At 33.1% G+C, this 25,588-nt stretch overlaps 1 protein-coding gene across 1 annotated transcript in view; it reads left to right on the top strand.

Annotated features, from left to right (window-relative positions):
* Window positions 1–6,347: 6,347 nt before the first annotated feature.
* LOC126977199 (octopamine receptor beta-3R-like) overlaps window positions 6,348–25,588 on the top strand; it is a gene marked incomplete at its 5' end in the record, with an annotated part of 75,752 nt that continues 56,511 nt past the window's right edge. Inside the window, one exon of the mRNA XM_050825912.1 lies at window positions 6,348–6,489. Coding sequence (XP_050681869.1) covers window positions 6,348–6,489 — 142 coding nt within the window. The remainder of the gene's footprint in view (window positions 6,490–25,588) is intronic.

Here is a 25,588-nt window from a genome sequence, read left to right as displayed (position 1 = left end):
TAGCTTACAAAATAACTCAAACATTGCGTAATTTTATGTTAAAGTGCTTATATTAAAACTGAAACAGTAATGGACATAATTGTGTCAACAGAACTCCAACAAACAAATCGAATTATTGGTAATGAATACTCACATGAATATGCGTTTCAATCAAACTTCTGACATATAGATTTTCCATGTTCAATCATCGGTTTAAAAACATGACGTTGATTTAACGAAATCACATACAGCACTCTACTTCCGCAGTAATAACATTCACACGTTTGTGAACGATTTATTTCAATTAATTTTTGAACGGACGTATCATGGACGTGAATAAATTTATCATTATTGTGATTCATTGTTGTTTCTTTAGTGAAATATAACTAAAATTATATTAATGTAAAATTTATTTGTATCGCCGCAACGATAAAAAGGATTGTGTGGTTTTATGAAAGCACGGTAAAAGTGAATCTTTTTTTCACATTATTTTAGACATTTAACTAAAAATTTTTGGAATAATATTCCATTAAGGGTGTAAAAATCGCTTTTTCAATCTTAATTTTATTCTTGGAAAATTGGAACGATAATGGGAAATAATAAAAGTAGACTAAGTCTCCAATTAAATGAGTTATAGTCTATACACTACACGGTCAGCTGCTGTGAACTATAGGCGCCGCCCGACCGTCACGCGACATGCAAACAAAATACACAGACGAAAAAGTTAGAGACAATCTAATAAAAGTTTCACTGTAATAGTAAATTCTTTATTTCGATCAATAAAGGATCATAAAATTGTGTTGGTAACAAAGTTACTTAAAACCAAGGAAGCAATGACCAAGTCAAATTTAAAATAATATGTTAGTAATTAAGTTTAAAAATGTGATTTATTAATATCAATATCATACATTTTGTAATTTAGTAAAGAGTTTTAATGTGAATAAATGATAAGAATCCTATTTCGACTTTTTATAAAATTAATTTAATACTTAAACAATTATCTTAATACTAGCTGACCAGAAAGACGTTCTGTACATAATAAATTAAATAGTGTTTTTTTTATGAATTTTCCAATAATATTTCATAACATTAAGAATGATTTCGTAAAATATGCTCCCTGTTGTTATAATGAAATTGTTTCACAACAGAACTGTCAAAGCGTGCGTCAAATTAATTCTCTCATAGAAAATATGTCCATACAAAACATATTATATTATGGGTCCCAAATCGAAATATAACCATCATATCTCTCAAGTTGAACTAAACTGCACTCCATGAAGCAATCCCCATTAAAATCTGTTCATTTGTTTAGGAGTTTATTCGAAACAAACATCAGGACACTGGATTTATATATATTAAGATTTAACAAATAAGTTAGCTTCAGTATTTAAAAAAAAAGTATTCAGTACTTAAAACTCTATCAATATAGAAGATACAACAATGGAAAGAACAAGTGGAACAAGATTATAGAAGTATGTACGTATTATAAATTAATTTTATTACAAAATCGAACGAAGTGAGAGGATTGAACATTTTTTTTTTTGAGAGGAGTACAATATATTTACGTATTGAAGACCCCGAAACGGGGCCCATATGTCGGGCTCGGGTGTAAACACCCCCTACCGACTAAAAACCTCCTCTGTGCTGATAGCCCTGAAGGCTTTTACAGCAAAGCCGGGCGGGGGCCTTGGAGGCCGAAAGTGTTGCTCACAGGCGCGGGGCGTCTCGGAAGGAGACTCGAACCTCGGACCGCCGGCTGGATGGAGAGAAGATCACTAACGATCTATATCCATATCTGTTAGTCGGGGAGGGATTGAACAGCTACTACAAAAAGCACCAGTTCAAAGTATAAGACGCTTTGAATAGCCATCAGTACTCTCACGATATTTTCAAAAACTGAACGAACCACCACGCGAATATTTTACACACACTCACACACACACACACACACAATATTATTTATTTATTTAGTGTTAACAAGAACGGCCTATTACCAATTTCACTTAATAACACAGAATATAATATTGTTTACAAATAAAATTAAAATAACATAAAATTTAAACAATGTCAAAACAAATAAGAAAAATTTAAATAAACAGAGATGTTGATAATAAAACACAAATAATACACGAATCAAAGTCGTCTCAACCGTTGTCAATCGTCGTCTTAAAAAATAACATAATGGATAAGGTTAATAAAACAATTCTTAATAATAATAATAGCAGAAAATAATAATAAAATGATAATAATAATTCCTATTTGTAACATCGTAAATGTAGTCAAAGTGTCTTACTGAACCTCCTTTCATCCGTCCGCAAATAAGTCAATAAGACGTCATTATTCCCCTTTTCCCGACGGGGTACGCAGAGACAACAGAATGCCACTTGCTTCTATGCTTACAAACCTCACGCGCTTTCTCTTCATTCATTACTCTTTTCTAACACGCTCACCACATGCTTTAGACCATTTCCTTTTTTCAATACGTCCCCAATTTGGTCGACGAACGTTCTACGAGGTCTCCCGCGTAAGCTTTCGTTTAGTTTAGATAATAATATCTAACGAACTGAACCAAATAATATTATGTTCACAATTTTCATTTTTCTAAGATAATTAAATCAATTAAACTAAATATTTGTTACCTAAAGAAATAAGTCGCACGTTTGAGTGGATAGTTACTAAAACTAACTAAATAGTTGCACACACTAAATTTATACCAAATATAACAACTGCAACACTAGTTTTCGTTACAAGAATGTACGTACACATTGTACATGACTGTACCGTCATTTTAATGTTTTTTTTTATGACAATAAGGGACGAGACGAACAGGACGTTCAGCTGATGGTAATTGATACGCCCTGCCCATTACAATGCAGTGCCACTCAGAATTCTTGAAAAACACAGGCACTACAATTACGCTCGTCCCCTTGAGACATAAGATGTTAAGTGCATAGTAACTTCACTAGCTACGGCCCCCTTCAGACCGAAACACAGTAATGTTTACACATTACTGCTTCTCGGTAGAAATAGGTGCCGTTGTGGTACCCATACAGTTGTGGCATCCTGTGCAAAGCGCCTGCGTCTGAGCCTCCCACTGTACAGACAAATAGATACTTAGTTATAGAACAATTTCTAAAGTGAAATAACATTTTGTTAAGAGTAAATTAAAAATTCTAATAATGCGTTTAACAAAATTCGAACCAGCATCTACAAAATCACAACTACAAAATTTATCATTACTTAGCATATTATTCGCATGACGTACTCTTTGATTAAGAATATATATTTTTTAGTAATTTTTTTTTATGAAAATAAGGGACGAGACGAGCAGGACGTTCAACTGACGGTAATTGATACGACCTACCCATTACAATGTATTGTCACTCAGTATTCTTGAAAAATCCAAAAATTCTGAGTGGCACTATAATTGCGCTCGTCTCCTTGAGACATAAGATGTTAAACAAAATTGTTTCTAAAACCAATCAATAGATACTAACAAAATAAAACCATATTGTACATGAAATGATAAAATAGCTATACAAAATATTTGTCGGATCAGCGAACTAATCCGGGGGTATTGAGAAATAATTGAAATTTCGCTATTTCAATATTATCAATAACAGTTGAATATGAAAAGTTTGGAAACCTAGTTATAACAAGTGTGTTTATCTTTTCTATTGTCTCATTTATAAAGAATAAACATTGTCTATTTCATTTACATGTCATAAATAACAATGAATTGGTTAATTATTGATAAGTTCTTAATTTGTTTTCTAAAATCAATAAAAAAAATGTGTGTCTTTTAGTCATACATGGTAGAAGTGAAACTTCTGAAAAGTTTTGAAACAATAAACAGTCGCTTCATGTAAACTGTATATTTATAATAACTGGCCAGTTAGAAACATTGCTAATGAAAACTTATTTTGAATTTCAATTTTAGGACTCTTTGGTAACCTAATGTAGTATATCGCATTCATTTGTCATTTGTTTTTGTGAATTGGCGGCAAATCTAAAACTCTTGTTACACGTGAAAATGAACCTAACGCGAGAAATTAATATTTATAATGATAACATCAGTGCTGTGCATGATAGAGGAAGATAAGAGAGTGACCTATCAGCAGATACGGGCAAGCCTAGGCATTGGTATGAGTCTAGTTGAAAAAAATATTATAAGAACATTTAGGCGTCAGGAAACTTTGTATGGATTCCCCATATTTTAACAATGTCGCCAAATGTTAGATAAGTTTAAAGGAGGAATGGGCCCACTGCTTTTCTCAGTGGTTCCATCGAATGCGACGACGTGTAGAGAGGAATGGAGATTACTTCGAAAAATAATAAAAGTATTGGCAACTTTCTACATTAAGCCGTTTTTCATTTTCTAAACATTTTGAGTGTTAGCTAGAGAGCATAAAAAGAATTAGGATTATTGAAAACAATTCATATTTCATCATTTTCATAACTTTCAATGAGTATTTTTAATCAGGATTAGGCTACGAGAGATTGAGATCGATATAGAGTATCAGAATAAATGTAAGGTTTCATATTTTTCACCAATTTTAATAATTATAGCACATAGTTCGTCGATTTCAACGATTTTAGTTCCATGTGGCACAACAACTTCCGAAAGATGCCGTTAAATTGTTTGCCATTAGGGTTATCATAATATAACCCCAGAAAAATTTTTGCGCGGCGGCCATCTTGAATTTCACAAATGATCCCAAATCCCTTCTGCACACTCGAGAACCTCGGATACGATATCCATATTGTTGAAATCATAATTTGGCACTGCGGCTAAAATAATAGTTTTAAATTTTAAAATTAAATTTAAAATGTGATATGTTAAATAAAATAGTAATAATATGTATAAAATGAAATTATTATTTTTTAAATCGCCTCATCGTCTCGATTTTTCATTTCATCGAGCTTCAAATCACAACGATTCTAAAGAAGTTTCACATCAAAAACCTACGCTATTTCATATGTTATATACCTAAGCAATGTTGGATGTTAAATTTAAAATCAGTCCATCTATTTCGTGTAATATAAAATTGTAATCTATTTACAAGTGCCATGGCAAATGTATTGTTCTATATAATAAGGGGACACATCTATATTATTTATATCAATATCAAAATCAAGAAATAAAGTAAATATTATAAATTAAATTGCATTACTAATATATAAAAATAGCTAGCCTTATATTAAAAATAGCAAGCATGTATTTACAGGCTCTTCGACATTAAATGCCAAATTTTGAATTTTTGAGTTATTTTTTGAAAAATTTGAGTTGACAAATTTTGTCAACTCAAGACTGAACTCTAACACTTATCGTAAGAAAAAAACAATTTTGATGAATGTGTAAGTTAAAAACAGAGTTATGAGGACGAAAAGGACGTCTACAAAATTTAAATAAGTGTCATTCAATCTCTTTAATGTAAAGGAGGACAAACGGACGTACGGGTCACCTGATCTTAAGTGATCACCGCCACTCACCACTCACTTATTAACAGATGTAACAATGTTTTTTTTGAATCTTGTCAACCTCAATCACCCCTGAAAAGGTCGACCTGGAAAGACAACGAAATACTCAAATGAGATTACTGAAACGACTCAATGTCGACGAGTCTCTTAGTGCAGGTCATGTGTTCGAAAACTGACCATAATTTGAAGTCCAAGATCTAGGGTAGACTAGTCTTCGGTTTTTATGAAGTCTGAAACGTTTATTTCCAGAGGTAGAAATAGCGATGTGCATTTAAAGAAGTGTATTGCTAAAAGGTTTCACAACAAGACCTTAGACAGGCTTTACGGGATGCCGGCTAGATTATGGGTACCACAACGGTGCCTATTTTTGCCGTCAAGCTGTAATGTGTAGGCATTACTGTGTTTCGGTCTGAATGGCGCCGTAGCTAGTGAAATTACTGGGCAAATGAGATTTAACATCTTATGTCTCAAGGTGACGAGCGCAAATTCAAAATTTTCGCAATTCCAAAATTGAGTTCAATAACATTGTTACAACCTTAAAACGTGTAATAATAATATTTCATTCAGAATAGTTATAAAATAATAAATTATCCAGTTTGAGTAAATAAAATAGTTAACTCAATATAATTCGACTACTAACATTCGAAATTGCTGGAACGGAAACTTCGCACCGAATATCTGTTACACAAACTTTATTAGTTTCCTACATCCCTCCTATCACAAATCACTCGCAAACCCGCCTAAGCCTTTAAAACCTCTTCAGAAACGAGACGCAATATAAAACACTACGTACAAGCGGGATAGCGAATCTTGTAGCATTCGAAGCCGTAGCCCGCTACGGCAGTAGCTGTGTAGCTGTAACGCGTAGCACTACATAGCGACGCGGTGATTTTCTACGCAATGCATACTATGCCGAGAGTTTTAGTATACGGGTTGTAATTAAAAGAAAAGTGGATAAGTTATTCGTGGATAGACAGACGTACAATATAATAGTGAGGATAAATGGGAGCTCGCTCTACGGTTTGGAGGGTTCGTATAGCTTTTTTGCTTCTCTGTCTTGGTTGCATCAAAAATCCACTTATATTTTGTAGGTATGTATTGGAATAAGCGCAATATTTTTTTAAAAATTTAATTCGACAAGTGCTAATAGTTGTTTGAAAAATTATTTTAAAATTGTATCTGGTTTTAATTTACTTAATGCATATGATTGAACAGCAGAATACGTTGTCTATATACAATGAAAAAAGCGTTATAATAAACAATAGGGATGATTAAAGAACTATAATAGAACACAAATTAGGTTTATTAAATTTTTCTCTGTCCGTCTTTCTGTTTTTATTTGTTTGTTTGTGACAATCACCAAAAGTACTGTTTTACATGTCGCTTTAAAACTTTCAATAGATATATATTGTTATATAATATTTCTCCCCATGGCCGTTCATGATTGGAGACCGTCCTCAGGGCTCTTTCGTCTTCCTACTGTGATATTAATTATGGGAGATGGTAACGATCCCAGCGAGATCGAATCAGAAAAGAGGAGATTAAGAGAAGAGACATAGCCCAAATAATGCGAAATTGAAGTGGCAGTGAGTAGGGCATATAGTTCGTCGGATAGATGACCGGTGGGACAGAATAGCCCTCGAATGGTGACCACGTACCGGAAGAGGCAGTGTTGGTAGGTATCCCACAAGATGGACCGACGATCTTGTCAAGATCGCCGGAATACGTTGGATGTGGGCAGCTCAGGACCGATCATTGTGGAAATATTTGGTAGAGGCTTTTGTCCAGCCGTGGACGTCTTCCGGCTGAAATGATGTTAATGATGATTACAATTAGTATAAATAATATATAGAGTGAACTGCTTGACATATCGGCGTGAACGGCTAGTTTAAAATAATATCCCTATATTCACCCAGAAGACCCTTAGCAGAGATTAGACAACGCAATATTAGATTACTTCAACGTCTTCCAATGATCTGGTGAATGTTTGTTTTCGAATCCCTTTGTCAGTTATCGAAAGGAACAATAGAATATGACACAAAGGGTGTTCGGTTCTGAAATTGCTGTCAACCTTTGTCCAGCAGTGGACATCTTCCGGCTGATTATGATGAAGAAGATAGAATCGTTCTCTGTGTTCTGCAGGTGCTGGATTGTGGCTCAATCAAGTCACCAGGATTTTTGTCTGGATGGAGAGGTCTAGATAGGCTGGATGACGCTCAGAGTGGTAGACTCCTCATTCTTATTGCTGGCCTCTATAGTGGTTAATAGTACGTTTAGTATTTAACAGTACAAAATCATGAAAAATTTAAGCCGATATAAAACTATAAATAGATATGTAATGTAAATAGCATTGTCTGCGGCAGTTTCGTGTGCCGGTTCGTCTCCTTCCCTCAAATATGTGGGAAGGGAGCGATGGCTTATCCTTGGGTCAACTCGTGAACGGGTGGTGCCAGGTCGACCTGGTTAATAAATCAGTTTATTTGTTGGATGCTATATCATGTTCACGAAGCATCCTTACACAAACAATAATTTATATTTATACAATTTATTCTGCATGAACTTTTATGAAATATTTCGTATTATTTAAACATGATTGAGTTTCTTCTATGTTTTTCTCAAGAGCTCTACTTTTTCCGAACATATGGTAGATTCAAAATTTAAAAGAAATATTATTAATTTATCATTGATGAAGATTGTCTAAAGGGCAAAGCCTATTAAATAAACTGATAACTGTATAATCCATGGGGGCAGATCCCGCTGAGGAAGTGTCACCTCACAACTCACTACAGGTTTACGTGACCTTACGTGAGACATAACAATATAAGGCGCGGATCAATTCCAGATAAAAGAATATTTCAACCCAAACTTATAATTAAACACAGACATTGTTTGTCATATACACATTTCTTACACCTAAGACTCTTTATAGTTATATAACAGAGTTGTTGTCTTCGCACAGTGAAAAAAGAATAATAGGAAATGCTCAACTTAAATTTGAAAACAAAATGGACTTAAAACCGTGACCTCTCGCGTTCCGTCCGAGCGCTCTTCCAACTGAGCCAACCATTCGAGTGACGTAAGGTTCATAAATCATGATATATTATCTTGTTATAGTGTCAGGTTGTGGCTTCACCTACAGGATCTACCTAACAGTTGTTATCAACTGCTGTGATTGGTGTTGAGCAGGATAACCTTATTTGCATATTAGGAAATTGACTTGAGATGTCGCTCTTGTAAATCTAGAAACAATATGTTATGTTTTTAAAGTGACAACCCTCACTTAATGGGATTAATTACACATTATTGTCAGTTATTCTCACGCGGTTTCGAGACCCGCATCATCCATTAATTTTGTTTTCAAATTTTATTTGTGTAATTAATCCCAGAAGGAAGGGTTATCACTTTAAGAGTTACAAATTGTTTAGAATTTTTTGTCTCTGTACAGTGATAAAAGAATAATAGAAAGCAGAGCAAGTCTAAAGAAGTGTACCTGAACACAATACCGTTACTTTTGAATTGTTTTCTGTCCTTTTGTATGTCTATAGTAGTTTAAAACTTTATTACTAATTCAAATGTGGAAAGATTATAATTGGTGGCAGACTAAATGCTTTTTAATTAAAATCCAATTTTGGAAACTATCACTTAAAATTTTGACTTAGCTTATGAGAGTAGTTGTATTTTTGTACATGCATTTCACATTTTCGTGGGCCCAATGCGAAATTCCACACAGGCCAAGTCGCGAACATAAGCTTAATAATTTATCATTACTAGTACATTAATAGTCTTAAAATGTTATTTTTAAAGGATCTAAGAAAAAGGAGTCTTGACTCCCTATAGAGCCGCGATCTTTGTGCTTTTGTTGCTCAAGCTGATATTGCGAAAGGAGTCACACAAAAAAAAAATTTGGACGTAGTTCTTGTAAAACGTTCCAAGTCACAATAATCACGTTTTTAGGGAATTCTTGTTTAAAGTTTAATAATTAATATTAGTGTATTCCATATGTATGTCGGTTGGGCTACTAAGTCATGATGTAATTTAAAGACTGACAGTAGGGCTGCCATTTTTTTGTCTGTCCATTAATATGAATCACGTGGCCAGTTTTGTTCTTAACTCAATTTCGACATGATTGTGGTTTGCAACGTTTTTCTGGAATTACGTCCAATTGGAAGTGTGAGTTTTCAATACATGAAAATATTAACCTTGATTCATATCTTTTACATTCAAAGTGTAGGTTTCAATTCAATTTAAAATGACCTGTTCGTTGACAGGTGACGTCATCACCTGTCGTAGCCATATGGTTTCTTTAGTCTCGATACTACAGGAGCTAGATATCAAACAGCTTTTATCTGTCACAGTGCAGTCCCGCATGTTAACTCTTTTAGGACAGGTATCGAGACGGAACATCCAGTACATAGAACGTCTTGTCGTGTAGTAAAGTGGATTGTAGATCGTTCGGAAGGTTACCTACAGGATGCACCGACCAAATCTATTCTGCTATGGGCCATGCATGAGTGACTTGACTGATCTGTAACGGATAGTGCTGGCGAAAACTGTGAGGTGGAATACATTTGCCCCTAAAACATTAATCAAGGAGAAGATAAAACATACACAAATATACAAAAATACACTAACAGATACTGAGATTATAGCGTAAGAGAAAACAAACAAAAACACTTCAGATTTTATATTACTAGCTGATGCCCGTGACTTTGTCCGCGTAGATAAAGGGTTTTTAAAAATAACAAGCAAGTTTGGAATTGAAGGTTCCGGTTCCCGTTTTCGCTCCCGTTCCCAACATATTGTATGAATCTTATTTCGAGGAAGATTGCTATGGCAAGCTAAACCCATTATTGATATAGTTATAGCTTATTGAAGTGAATTTCAGTTTTTCACAAATCCCGAGGGAATCATGGATTTTTCCGGGATAGAATGTATGACCTTTCCCAAGCTCTAGTCTATCGCTGTACCAAATTTCATCAAAATCGGTTCAGTAGCTCCGGCGTTAAAGCGTAACATTCACATTTATAATATTAGTAGGGACTTCTATAAATAAGAAAGATTATAACTTAGATTTTATCTACACAGTAAACAATTAAGAGGTAAAATGAAAACGACCACCTATCTTAAACATTAGTGAAATTTTGAAACGAAATGTCGTATATTTTACTCACCAAAAACTTAACACACACATACATACAAAGAGACAGAGGCTCCAACCCCGAAACTTTCACTAGTTTCGGGGTTATTAACATTGACAATTTAGTAAGTAAAAAGCAAAGCAATTTATATGCCGTGACTGTAAAGAAATGAAAAGTAGTATTTATATTTGTGAATGATATCTTTAATGAAAATGGAAATGGTCTTTGTTTGAGGCTCAGTCACGCCTAAACCACTCGTATCTAATTGTATCGACATAAAACTACCAGCATTCGATGCGAAATTTATCTAAGATGGTTTATTTTTACTTGTTTTTTATTGTATATTTTTTTTGTTTTTAAAATTCACCCAGCGAAGCGGGCGGGAACGGCTAGTGATAATATAATGAAAATGGTCTTTGTTTGAGGCTCAAACACGCCTAAACCATTAATCGTATCGACATGAAACTACCACCATTCCATGCCAAACTTATCCTATATAGTTTATGGCTACTTATTTTTCGAATTCCAACGTTCGTTCCTTTTAAAATTCGCCCAGCGAAGCGGGCGGGAACGGCTAGTCTCATAATATGTTGATACTAATATTACTAAACCATCTGTGAGTGAAACAGACCGACGCTTGACTGGTTTTTGCCATATGAATCGCGTACATATATTTTACTGCCACAACCAGGAGTTCAATCAAGACCTTGTATATTTTCCTTGTGTAATAAAGTTGTAGCCGCCTGACCATAAATTTGGCAAATCGTTTCATTCTTTTCCTTTATATTAAATTAAACCTTCGAACCTCCCTTTTATTAGCATTTTACTTCTAATTAAGGTCTAGATTAATAATTATAATAACTCTAGTTTCATATTAATAATTATAATTTATCTATACAATTTTTTGTCTCCCTGTATATGTTATATCCAACAAAATAAATGTTAGTTGTGTATTATATAAAAAACTTTATGTATTTAGGTGTATATATTTATCCTATGCCTTAGCAAGTTCTCAAGTCACTTTCCTAATATGCAAATAATGGGGTTGAGCAGGTTATCAACTATAAAGTAGATCCTGTATATGAAGTTACAACCTGAGAGTTGAACAAGACATATACAAGATTTATTGCAAATACGTCACTAGAACGGTTGGCTCAGTGGAGAAGCACTCGGGTTCGAGTCTCACATCGTTCATTAATTTTGTTTATAAGTTTAATTTATGTAATTTATCCCGAAAGTAAGGGTTATCATTAAAAAAAAACAAATTGTTATTTTTTTGTAATAATTAATACATTCATTAAATTATGTGCACATACAATTAATACAAGTATTCACGAGGATCTTAAGTACTTTTTAGCCAACAACTGACCGCTCTTCTTCTTAGGGGGACATCCTCACAAACAAAGTCCTTCACTGTCTGTCTGTCCGCGATAAACTCAAAAATTACAGCACCAATTTTCGTGTCCTTTAGTCCAATGGATAGCGTGGTTCTCGAGGAAGGTTTAAGTATATAATTTGTTAAGTTTTTGTATATTTTAACGAAATTTATTGGAGGTGTCGGTAAAAATAAGCCGCTGAGACCTTTCAACGAAAATGCTCTCTAAGAACTTTGAGATATAACAAAATAATACACGATGGAATTGTGTATCTTATATAAATAGGTCTACATAAAGGTCCACTATGGCATATGACTTTATCTTAAGCATTACATATTATATGCATTTTATACATAAAAAAATGGCAATTTTTAATACGATTTTAATCCTTATAATTTTATTACTATATATTATAAAATCGTTCAGAAATACATTGTTACACATTTCAGATGGCTATGGGGAATATAATATAATGTTATTCCCGAATACTTACATTTTTTTTCTATTAACATAACAGTCTATTAGGTCAGCTAGTAATATATAAAAAAACAAATCAGTCAAAACTAAGGCGTTACAAGACGTGGGGTTTCTCTTCATATTATATCGCATATGTCATGGGGAGTGCTCAGAGAAATTGTTGACGGCGTCTGGCAATTTACGACCGCGTACTTTGCGAGAAACTTTTAGCCATGTACAGACACATTGTGGTATCAGTAACCGATACTACTCAGGGATGTTCAAGCCAAGAGCATACTCCTACCTTAAAGGCCGGCATCGCATCCTTTCATCTCATAAGCGGTTGCTTCACTACTATCCTTCACGCGATTGTCTTGCCTGTTTGTTCCCTCTTATATAAAGAAAACATGCATGCGTACAAAGTATGCATGGCATAAGTGAAACCTGCATTGTGCATGAACTAAGCTGCATATGAAGTCCTGGTACATATTGCTAGGATGACACATGATTTCAACCGCTTTGTAAGATATTACTATCACCGCTACCATATTTATGTTCTCCTGGTGTTGTAATAGGTCGTGCGCATGACGTCAGAATATATAAAAGTATACTCTCATCATACATAAGACAATCTCTTCTTCAACTATGAGCTCCTGGTACTATAACACTGTATCATGCTTTCTATCTCATTTTCTCCCACGTTAAATCTTATGAATTTATATATGTCTGTCTCTTTTTACTGTCCCGCTTTTTCGTTTCATTGACTTTGACATCGACAAAGCACAACGATGGTATTTTCACTTCAAAAAAAACATTACTGACATGACCCATTGACGTTCTACATATATAGATAAATCACGTCGTAAAATAAAGCCACAATCCGTATTTCGGCTTTGGCGGAACATGCCACAAATAACATCATAATAAGCTTCGATAGCTATACATAGCCGCATTTACTCCAGTCGTTTAAAATATTCTTGGTCATTAAGCAGCAATGTAAAACATTTATTCAGTTTAGTTTACACCTGTTGAACTTAGACCCGATTCGGACAGTGATAGTTCACACATTACTAAAATTGAGTTTACAGTGTCTTTAAGCATAAAAGGCATAAAAAAGCATTTATTCTCTCAAAATTGATTCTTTTAGAATTATTTTTGATGTCATTTCTTATAACTACTAGATACTACTACCGCTTCGAAAACAAATGGCGCTCTGAGAGAGAAGAAGCGGCGCAAGAAACTATCCCAGCATTCTTTTTTGCTCTCTTTTCAATAAAAATATTCAATATTGTACAGTCATTTCTATCGCTTTAAAATAATCACAATCTAGTCCCAGGCTGTCCGGTCATTTAGATATTCAGCAGTGGAGTAATAGGATTTACGACCGAGCCATGGGACTTTATTATAGAAGTGTGTACATTTACCCTTAAAGCTATTATGTATCTTATGAAGCCTACTAGAATTAGTTACAAGCAATCCCTTATTTCTAGTGTTCTAATAATGAAAATCACTATTAAGAGCAAAAGGTGACGGTTTTTGTGAACGTTTATTAAATTTTCATAAATGTACTGACAATGAACAGTCATAATATTTTACATACATACTTTTGGTGTTCCGCTATAAGACTGCGAATTATATGTCCTAATATGTGTACGTCATTGTTAGGAACTTTTAAACTCTCTTTCTTCTCTCTCGTCTTTTAATCACTTAAACCAGCACGGAAACAACATTGCAAAGAAAACTATTTCAATCTCTGTGAATAGTGCTCAACGTATTTCATTCAATGAACGGGATTGCTTTCATAGAGCTTCATTCAAAACATGTATTTGAAAGTGGCTCTTTTTATTGTAACATTAATTAGATTTCAACAGAATGGGATAAACCTCGGAATGGCCGAGGGATTTTGTTATAAAACTTTGCATGGCTTCCATATAACGAGAAACAGAGTTAAACAATTCATTTACTGTTATCTGAAAGTATACAAATAAGGTTTTATTTGATTTAACATTTTGGTACATCATTTTTAATATTGTATTAATGATAATTTAATCGTTTTGATTCCCCTAAGCATCACAAAATCAGTTCAGACATGATATGTTTGGCTCCTTGCGAGGAATCGTCAGGAGCTGTTGACTCGCCAAGTGCTGGTTAAAAACGCGATTTTTGGTTTTCTTTAAATTATTTTCTTAGGAATAGTTGCAAATTATTACAAAACTATAATAAAGCTACCACTTCTTCAACATAAACCACTTTATAGGAAGAAATGTTATCCTGTAAGTTGACAATCTATAACATAATTCTAGAAGTCGTGTGACATAGGTCAGACTGTAGCATTCCACTGTTGAGTTCTTCCAGGAGTAGTAAGTAATAAAATAACATCCTGCTTACAACTCTCCATAGATTAGTATATCATCCCCACCACCTGGATGTATAGTGGTCCTCTACAGTGCAGTTTTCAAGGAGCTTTCTTCCACGTACTGCAAAGCTGTGGGATGAGCTTCCTTGTGCGGTGTTTCCGGGACGATTCAACATGGGTACCTACAAAAAAAAGCAAGTACACCTTTCTTAAAGGCTGGCAACGCTCCTGTGATACCTCTGGTGTTTCAAGAGATGTGGGCGGCGGTGAACACTTAACACCGGGTGACTCGTACGCTTTGTCATCCTTTTCCATGAAAAAAGTTATTTTATACTTTCTAACAACAAATCGCACAAGTCTAAATAACTGTACAAATTGAATTTGAAAGGATTGAACCAATTGATTGAAGGGTGTAGGCCGTGAAAAGAAAAGATTTGAAAAAGGATCAAACTTGATTTATTTGAATATTTTGGGAGCACACAGAAAAACGCAGCGAGTCGATGGTCAGTCGCAGGCAGAGAGTATAGACGTTTGACAGGAGTAAAGATAATACAACAATATAGACAAACCACCTACTGCGTAATGCTTCGTTTACACTTCCAACACTGCAAAGCATTAAACGAAGCATTCACAATAACTTACAGTTATATACATTGTGTACATGATATTATGTTATGGTCATTAAACATTAATACAATATTCAACATAGATACATAATGACCAAACAATATTTCACCTAATACATAAGCAAAATCTTAAGTTAAACACATAATTCCACAATATCATGGGAAAGTAGGAAGCAAAAAACGGTTGCTTTGTCTAGTACTGAGGCTGAATATTTTGGGAGCACACAGAAAAACGCAGCGAGTCGATGGTCAGTCGCAGGCATAGAGAGCATAGACGTTTGACTGGAGTAAAAATAATACAACATCATAGACAAACCACTAATGCTTCGTTTACACTTCCAACATTGATATCACAGATTGAGAATGGAACGACCGCCTTCAGGCTATTGTATAATAAATTGTATTGTACGATTTTACATTGTAAAGATATTTTATGAAAAAAGAGAAGCATGCTGAGTTTTCTGCAACCGTTCTTCTAAAATCAGAGGCATAGTTTTTCGAATAAGTGGTAGATTTCGATGTCTCAATAAGTGATTTTAAAATCCTATTTTGAATAAAAATATTCGTTCGTTTGAATAAACCGAACGCCTATCGGCGCATGAAACCTGACATCTCAGCTATTTTATCCTCCTATTATAGCAAAAAGGCTCACAAGGTTGTACCTGTGTTATAAAAATATTAGACGCGCCATTAGCCTTATAGCTGTCAAAACAAATATCACTTAAACCACAGAGTGGGGATGGATACTAACGTATTCTATCCACTTACAACCGTTCCCAATATACTATCTACAGATAGAGATAAATTACTACCTTCTACTGTCAGTAATTAGCTGTCAATAATCTGAAGCTGTCCCAATATACCCGATAAGTCATTCTTGTCGCCTTATATTGGGCTTGAATTGAAATTTGCACACAAACTTTTATCGCTGGTAAGCTATACGTCGTCCCATTGACAGACAGCGTGTACGGATAAGGTGAGTTACCCTCGATAAGTTTTTTGGGACAGAAAAGTCAGCGACAGTTACGATTTTTATCTCAAGTATGAGATAGACTGAATATTGGGAACGTCTTTCAACGACTGATCATTGATTTACTCGTAACCTATAAAAAGCACTATCGTTAAAAAGAAAATCCTATTAATGCAATAATTAAATTTATTGATATTGGATGAAAACATCAACAATTTAATTAATACTTTTGTTATATTTAATCTGAACGCGCCATATCAATTTCCATTTTAATGATAAACCGAAAGTAAGATCAAATTTGTCCCCATTATAACTTACACGCCTACATCCGTTCATGGACAAAATATATATTATATTACGGACATCAATTGAATACCTTTTATGCTTATTCTTTATTTCCTTTTTGAAGCACAATATTAAAAAGTCTGTGTATATAACGTCTTTATTCATTGTGTATAAGGCGCCCGGTATGAGAAAAATATGGAGAGTAAAACCTACTCATCAAATGGGATAGTAACGTTTTTTGTGCGCATCATTTCACCTATCACTTTTCAGTTGTGTGTGTGTATATATATACTTGTGTGTAGCCAGCATACACAGTATACTCCGGGATAGCTTAACTTCACTTAACTTCCTTGATGAACCTTTTAAAATTGGAATTTTAAGTTCTGCTTTTAACAGGAGTTGTGTTTGGGCACGATTCGTGAACCATGTATCTACCTACGTTCACGTGTCGTATTTTTGTAACCATAAACCTCTTGTCACAGTGATTAATAATGATGACAATATAGATCTAATTAAAATTGAAAACGATAATATTAGTTAACTACCAATGACTGCACGTTTCATACAATCGAGCGAATCGCTTTTTTCTTAGAGAGTTTCGCTAGGTTGGATGTGTAATCAAAAGCTTACACAGTCCATAAATACTTTTCCTACTCCTCTACTTTTATCTGTCATTTATATAGCCTTAATCAGTAACATAATTACATACTTTATTGTGTCTTTGAAAAAGTATATACTCTATGGCCTAAAAAATCATTGTTTATCGTACCATAATGTTGCCAAACAAGCATAGTCTTAATGGTGCCTCAGACAACTAAATTTAGGTTAGATATGGTAGGTTTATAGAAATATTAGGTAGTACTACGTGATTTTTAGATCTATAAAGCGTACTTAGACTTTGCTCAGACTTAACTCACGTAAAACTTAGCTGAGTTCAAGATTAGTATCTTTGATTTCGTTTTCTCCTCCTACTCCTAATAAACAACTGGACCGATTTTAAGCTTTCTGTGTGTCTTCAGGTGGATTCGAGAATGGTTTAGATTCACAATTGAACTACCTCCTATACGGCTGGACCGATTTTGATGATTTGTGTGTTCCAGTGAATTTGAGATTGGTTTAGATTCTCAATTCCGTCCATATAATATAATTCTCCTGCTCATGTGTTTGATAGTGAACTCCTCCTAACGGCTGGACCGATTTTTCAAATTTAAGACGTGTGTACAGGACAACGTCTGTCGGGTCCACTAGTTCATATATGTAATTTTATATAAGTTTAAGTCACAGCTGACTAGACAAAAAAGAAACAAATATCTTAAAAGTACACAATTTGCTGAATGTTTATAAGGCTAAGACAACACGGTAATTAAAATAAATGTTTCCTTATTAAGAAATTTTGTACTTCAAATATATTCAGTATACTTTATCACAGAAACTTCGATCAAAATAAATCTTAAAAATTCAATTAGTAACTACATCAAACATTTATGTCACAAAAATAGAACGAGAATTAATAATTAAGTACTATCTCGATCAAATAAATTACGCTTTTGAGAACAATTGAATTGAATTTTGACAAAATATATTTCGCAGACTTTTCCTGTCCGCTTCACTGGGGCGGAAAATTATCAAGACGAATCCAAGTGTTTCATTTTTAAACGTTACAAATCATTTCGGAACGTAATTGGAAAACGTAGGTGTTATAGAAATAATATCATTTTATTAGCTCCATTTAGTAAAGTTATTAAGACTAGAAATAAACGAACAGTATACGAGCTAGTTAAACAAATGTATTAATACATTTTTCTACTTCCCTACTTTAATCTGTCGTTTATCATGATCACTAAGTACATACTTTATTTAATCTTTGAAAAATCTATGGTCAAAAAAAGCTTTATGTCCTAAAAAAGCGCTATTAATTGTACTGAAATGTCACCAAAAAAGCACAGTTTGTTTTGTGCCATAGACAACTAAAATCTAAGTTTGCTATAGTCCGAGTAATATTAGGTATTACGTATAAAATTCAATTATTATTATTAATTTTAATTAAATACACTGTTCTTCATGCCTAATATAAATTTACAGTCTCAGTCTCAAAAACAGTAACAAAGAGGCACCTTTAAATTAAATTTCTCTGTATGACTCACTAGGAAACCGTGTGCAGAGCCAACCAGTGATTACCGTCTGCTATGTAATTTTATTTAATATTAATAATTAATGGAATAGAACTCGGTTTCATCACATAATAATTAGGTAATAAACCTTTATAACATGAATAATATTTCAAATTTTTAATATAAACTTAAGAAAACGACTTTTAAAAATTATTTGCCAAGATGCTGTAAGTATTCTGGCTGTATAAGTGTATCCTTTTTGCCATCCCATGAAATAAAAATAAAAACACTCAGCAGAGTGTTTGTGTATATGTATACAATACTTTCATTTAAACTTGTGGTTTTTGTTCCACTTAAAATTACCTAGTCGTAGAAAAAGTATTGTGTGCAACGTTGTATAGCTAGATCAAAAAAAGCGGCCAAATGCGAGTCGGACTCGCCCATGAAGGGTTCCGTAGCAACAAGTAGCATTGAAAAAAATGGTTTACGATTTATAACGTATTTAAAAAATAACTACTAACTAGATCTTGTTCAAACCAATTGTCGGTGGAAGTTTGCAAGGTAATGCACATCAGATATTTTTTTTAATTTTATCATTCTCTTATTTTAGAAGTTACATGGGACAGTTTTATAAATGAGTGAGATAGCGAGAGTATGAGAACAACAGGCGACGAGGCGCTTGTCGAGTGTTTCCGAACGCTATGCAATCATCGCTGATTGAGTATTTATTATCTTTAATAGCTCTTGTCTCTGTTACTAACTAGTGGAGAGAGTCCTCGCCGGCAATAAGAACAGTCAGCGATCAATATTGATAGGTGTGCCCCTTTTTATCCAATTTTAAAAAGGAGGAGGTTCTCAACAATTTTTTTATTTTTTAATGTGATAACCCTAACTTCTGAGATTAATTACAACAATAAATCTTGTAAAAAAATATGTACGATGCGGCACTCGACCTATTGTATATTTTGTATTGTAGATGAAGCCACAACCTGAGAGTTGAAAAAGACATATAAAAGATTCATCAACGATGGCTCATCGGAATTTCACTCGCACGAAATGCGAGAAGTCGCGAGCTTGAGTCCCACATCGTTCAAAAATTAGGAGGTTCTCAGTTCGGCACCTCATAAAACCTATTAACAGGTAGCACATACAAATAATAGCATTTTATTAATATTAAAGGTATTAGGTTTGCATAGGGTGTATTAAATTAAAACTTTAATATGTTTTTTTTATATTTTTTAGTTTTTGAAGTAGTTTTTGAAGTGAAAACTTCTTTAGCGGCAGTGAGCACATTTCTTGGGATGGTTATAAAATGTTAAACTCGCGTCAGGACACGTGGCCTGATCGAAAATTCGTAAGAATGTAATTGAAATTATAGATGAAAGATTTATACTTCTAACTAATTATAGTTTGGCTATTTCAACTTAATGATCATACGGTCATTGGACCAGCAGTTGAATCATTGTGTTTGCGAAGCCGATCGTATATAATGGCATTACTTATTTTAATTAAAGTTTTTCTTTCATTGAAAGCCTTGAAAAACTCTTATGTTTATTATTTTAACAGAAAAAAAACAGTCAATACAAGTAGTTGTGTTAAGATGAATTTCAATGTTACAACATAATATTCGTAACAAATACCGTAGAAGATGTTCCCTGTAGTATTAAGACAATTTCCTCAGCTGTCTCGGAAAATTACGAACATGTGTTTTGAGGAAAAATCTACAAAAAACTGAAGGTTTTCCTGTTGAAGTATTTCCCAACTGGTGTTCATCATTGTTCCATAATGATAATAAAGTTTCCCTAGCGAGTTGGAAAAGTAAATCTTGTAAATTTAGTTGTAATGATGCTTTAAAGAGGATTATGTTAAATTTGTATCTATTATTTATGATTCCATGAGCATTTATTATTTTTTTGTTAGTTTTGACAGACTGAATCGACTTGAATTGCAACAAATTACAATTTGATCGATTCTGATTACCTCCCACAGCTCCATTTAATAGGTAAAACCAAAGGTAGAAGCTTACAGGATCGATTCCCATTGAATAAAAGTTCCAAATTATCTATTTTTCTGTTTTCTTGTATAAAATACCGTGGTAGCCATTTTGGATTTAAAAATGATGGCAAATTCATTCCTTGCATGTTTTTTTGAGAACTTTGGGAACGATAATAATAATATCCATATTCTTACAATGTTAATCAAAAAATATTAGTATTTTTTTTTATGTGGAAAGAAAAACAGAACAATTGTCTAAAACATAGGTACAAATAAGTGGCTTATAATATTTAATGCTAAAACAATTGTTCCTTAGAAATTTCCCACTAAGACTTAAAGTTTCTAATGTGACAAGGACAGTTTAATTAACTAACGATTACTGAAAAAGAACTAGAATTTAATAATATTAAAATCTGTATCAATATCAACAGAGTTAAAGTTTTTATTGAATGAATTCATAAGTCTATAAATTGGAGCGCTAATGAATGGTTCTTGCGATCAATAGCAAGTGTAGGTATTCTCAAATTGATATCTTGCAACAGTTCTGGAGTGTTGAGCAAATTACGAATAATTTTCTCCTGTCTCCTGTCAGGTAATGTTATAAAATTATAATGATTTAAGAGTTCATGAGAACTGAATCGTAAGGATCTTAAAAGTATGGATATATCGAAGCGGCCATATTGTATTTCACTACTAATCCCAAAGATATCCCTTCCAAGAAATTTGAAATTATTCTTTTTCCATCACAATATTTCTTTGGCAGTCATTCGTTATGTGTGGATACCCCACTTAAAGCAGTATGTCCCACCTAGTAAGCTACATCAAAATAAAGTGCGTATATAAATCAATTCAAAAATATTTTATTTCGCAGGTAAATTGCATTATTTGTAATTAAATTTACAATTATTTTAATTACAATCGTAACTGAATTAATTTGTAAATTAGCCGCTATACGTAGTCGCCACAAGCATTGAGCAAGCATTATTAAGGAACTACTGTTATAAGTTATGCACAAAAACTTAAATGTAAAAGGGATCAACAGATCATTATGGATAAGAGTTTCACAGGATAGAGACAATTGGAGATTTTTGGAGGTCACTTCCTGTAGAATAGTTAATTCCATCAAAAACATAACTTATAAAAAAAAACAAGTCTTGTAACTCAGTTCTTCTACCGTAAAAAGTTGTAAAATCTATGTAATACGAAGTCAGTCTAAGTTTTAAGGGACCTTCTGTATTAAGTTATTAAGTAATTGCAAAATATATTAGTTTTTCTTTGATTTATAAACTAAACGCTAATTGTCTTCTAAATTTGAAGCTTCTCAGCCAAAATCTGGCACGAGACTCAAGATTAGAGAGATTTTGGCGAGACGACACGTCCTGAGGATGCCTCGTGTAGAGGCGAAACACGTGTCGAATTGATTTAAAAACAAATATTGGCGGAATCAACACTAAAGAAAACTTAAATCATTTGTATAATTATGGATTTCCGCAAAGTAACGCCTAATTCAATAAATTTTCTATGTATGCCTTTACAATATGATCCCAGAAAATGTGCAAATGTGTTACGAAAATTAAAAGAATTGTTAAAAAACGTTTGTGTAGGAAAGGTTATTAAAACATAAACGATTTTCATGATGCCGAAGACTGGGAATGAATCGGTATTATATTATTACCCGTGTTTTTAAAAAAAATTGGCAGTCGATTTTGAATGGGTGGTAGTTTTTGACGTTCAATAAGTGATTTTTAATTCTATTTTGAATAAAAATATCTGAATTTGAATTTAAACTAATAGAATTATACTTCAGATATACAGGAAATAAAAAGATTTTTAAATTTGGATTCAATATTCAACAAAAACAGATTACTTTAATATAGATGAATTTATAATTAGATATTAACTAGTAATAACATTTTGATCAAATACCGACACAAAAACATTGTTAGGAAAAACGTTTTCAAATCCCAAAGATATCAAACAGTGAAATAGAAACCGTTTTACTTCGTCCCTTGATATTCAAACCATCTCCTTGGCTGTCTCAGAAAATAACGAACGTGTGTTTTAAAGAAAATCCACAAATAATTTTCTTTTCCTGTAAATACTAAATTATTCGCAACCAGTGTTCCCTCGTATTATACAATGATGATAAAGTTTACGACTTGGAAAACTTTTCCTTGCAAATTTAGCAGTAACGATGCCTTGATAAAGATATATTTATACGCGGGTAATATTAGAGGTTAAAACATAAAGTCGCTGTTTTGTTGAAATACACACATTGTTTTAACCAACTTCAAAAAATGAGGAGGTTCTCAATTCGTCGGTATGTTTGACACTGAAAATGTTTTTAAAATGAAAAACGGCTTAATGTAGAAGATTGCCAATACTTTTGTTGTTTTTCGAAGTAATCTCCATTCCTCTCTACTCATCGTCGCATTCGATGGAATCACTGAGACAAGCAGTGGGCCCATTCTTCCTTAGGGAACTCTTCTATGTCATTTTTGCTTTCACCGCATCTTCAGGGCTCGTTAAGCGAATACCTCGAAATTTATCTTTAGTTCTTGGGAATACATACACGTATAAAGTTATATAAAGGGCCAAAGTGATTGACTGATGTATCAACGCACAGGCTAATCCGAAGGCTAAGGAAGGTTTTGTAAAGTACAACCCCCAAGGGGGATAAATAGAGGATAACAGTTTGTATGAAACTTTTTATTCCTTAGACATAATATGCATGAATTGAGTACCCAAACAGTACCTTTGCAAAAAACTTTACTCAAAGTTAAAAAAAAATCTTAAAGAATCTTTAGAGATATTCAGATATATCTTCATCATTGCGGAGCGTTTACTGAATATAGAGCTCAAGGTATTCTGGTGGAGATAAAAATTAGGTGCTTTTAAATAAATATGAATTTAAAATTACATTTTGCAATGTATGATCTATATAAAAGTAGGGGTTATTGGAAATGTGGTGCTTCCTGTGCGGTTCCATTGCAACTCTGATCCAGACCTGACAAAATATGGCATCTATGAGAAAACCATAAAAGTCTTAAATTTATTTTAAGTATGTGCGGGACAAAAGGACGAATAACTCAATATCGCGCAAATTGCCGATTATATAAATCTCGCAATTATTTTTATATTTTTAGTGGATATTATATCTATTGTTTTGGAATAGTGTTATAGAACTCGGTTGTTTCAATGTTTTAATTTTTTATTGATAGAATTCATTCATATAGTGTGTATTAATGTATGATCCCAGTAATGTTTCGGGCGTTGGAAATCAAGTTTTTAAAAAGCAAGGTTAATACACAAAAATAAATGTTATGTCTATGGTAATTGGTACAAGACTAAAAACATTATTATAATTATTATTCAATGGAAACTTACAGAGCATAGGCATTCATTAATATATCGAGTTGGGCTGGCGTAAAAGACATAAAAGGCATTTATTTACTCTAAATTAATTTCTTTAGAATTCTTCCTTATGTCACTTCTAACACTACCAGAGCTTCGGAAAAAAATGGAGAAGAAGCGGCACAAGAAACTCTCCCAGCATAATTTTTGCCCTCTTTTTAGTAAAATATACAACTCCCTTCTTATTATTTATTAACTATATAAATACCTTATAGTAACTTCCATCTTAACATTATTTGAATTTCTGACTGAGGAATGATCCCGAAATATAGGTGCGCAGAAAAAAAACAGTCAATACAAGTAGTTGTGTTAAGATGAATTTCAATGTAACAACATAATATTCGTAATAAATACCGTAGAAGATGTTCCCTGTAGTATTAAGACAATTTCCTCAGCTGTCTCGGAAAATTACGAACATGAGTTTTTGAGGAAAAATCTACAAAAAACTGAAGGTTTTCCTGTTGAAGTGTTTCCCAACTGGTGTTCATCATTGTTCCATAATGATAATAAAGTTTTCCTTACGAGTTGGAAAAGTAAATCTAGTAAATTTTGTTGTAATGATGCTTTAAAGGAGATTATGATAATTTGTATCTATTATTTATGATTCCATGAGCATTTATTATTATTTTGTTAGTTTTAACAGACTGATAGGGTTTATATTTATATAGTTATTGTCAATCTGATGTTAAGTAATATGACAAAATATTTTTTTTGAATTGCAACAAATTACAATGTGATCGATTCTGATTACCATTACAGATTGTAATCAGAATCAGCTGATTACAGCTCCATTTATTAGGTAAAACCAAAGGTAGAAGCTTACAGGATCGATTCCCATTAAATAAAAGTTCCAAATTATCTATTTTTCTGTTTTCTTGCATAAGATACCGTGGTAGCCATTTTGGATTTAAAAATGATGGCAAATTCATTCCTTGCATGTTTTTTTGAGAACCTTGGAAACGATAATAATAATATCCATATTCTTACAATGTTAATCATAATATTAGTATTTTTTTTTATTTGGAAAGAAAAACAGAACAATTATCTAAAACATTGGTACAAATAAGTGGCTTATAATATTTAATGCTAAAACAATTGTTCCTTAGAAATTTCCCACTAAGACTTAAAGTTTCTAATGTGACAAGGACAGTTTAATTAACTAACGATTACTGAAAAAGAACTACAATTTAATAATATTAAAATCTGTATCAATATCAACAGAGTTAAAGTTGTTATTGAATGAATTCATAAGTCTATTAATTGGAGCGCGGAAACCTGCATTTGTGCGACATCTGTTAACTATGAATGGTTCTTGCGATCAATAGCAAGTGTAGGTATTCTAAAATTGATATCTTGCAACAGTTCTGGAGTGTTGAGCAAATTACGAATAATTTTCTCCTG

Source organism: Leptidea sinapis, chromosome 44 (genome assembly GCF_905404315.1).
Source record: "Leptidea sinapis chromosome 44, ilLepSina1.1, whole genome shotgun sequence".
Taxonomy (NCBI): domain Eukaryota; kingdom Metazoa; phylum Arthropoda; class Insecta; order Lepidoptera; family Pieridae; genus Leptidea; species Leptidea sinapis.
The sequence above is the reverse complement of the archived record's forward strand: the minus strand, read 5'-3'. Positions and strand labels throughout refer to the sequence as shown.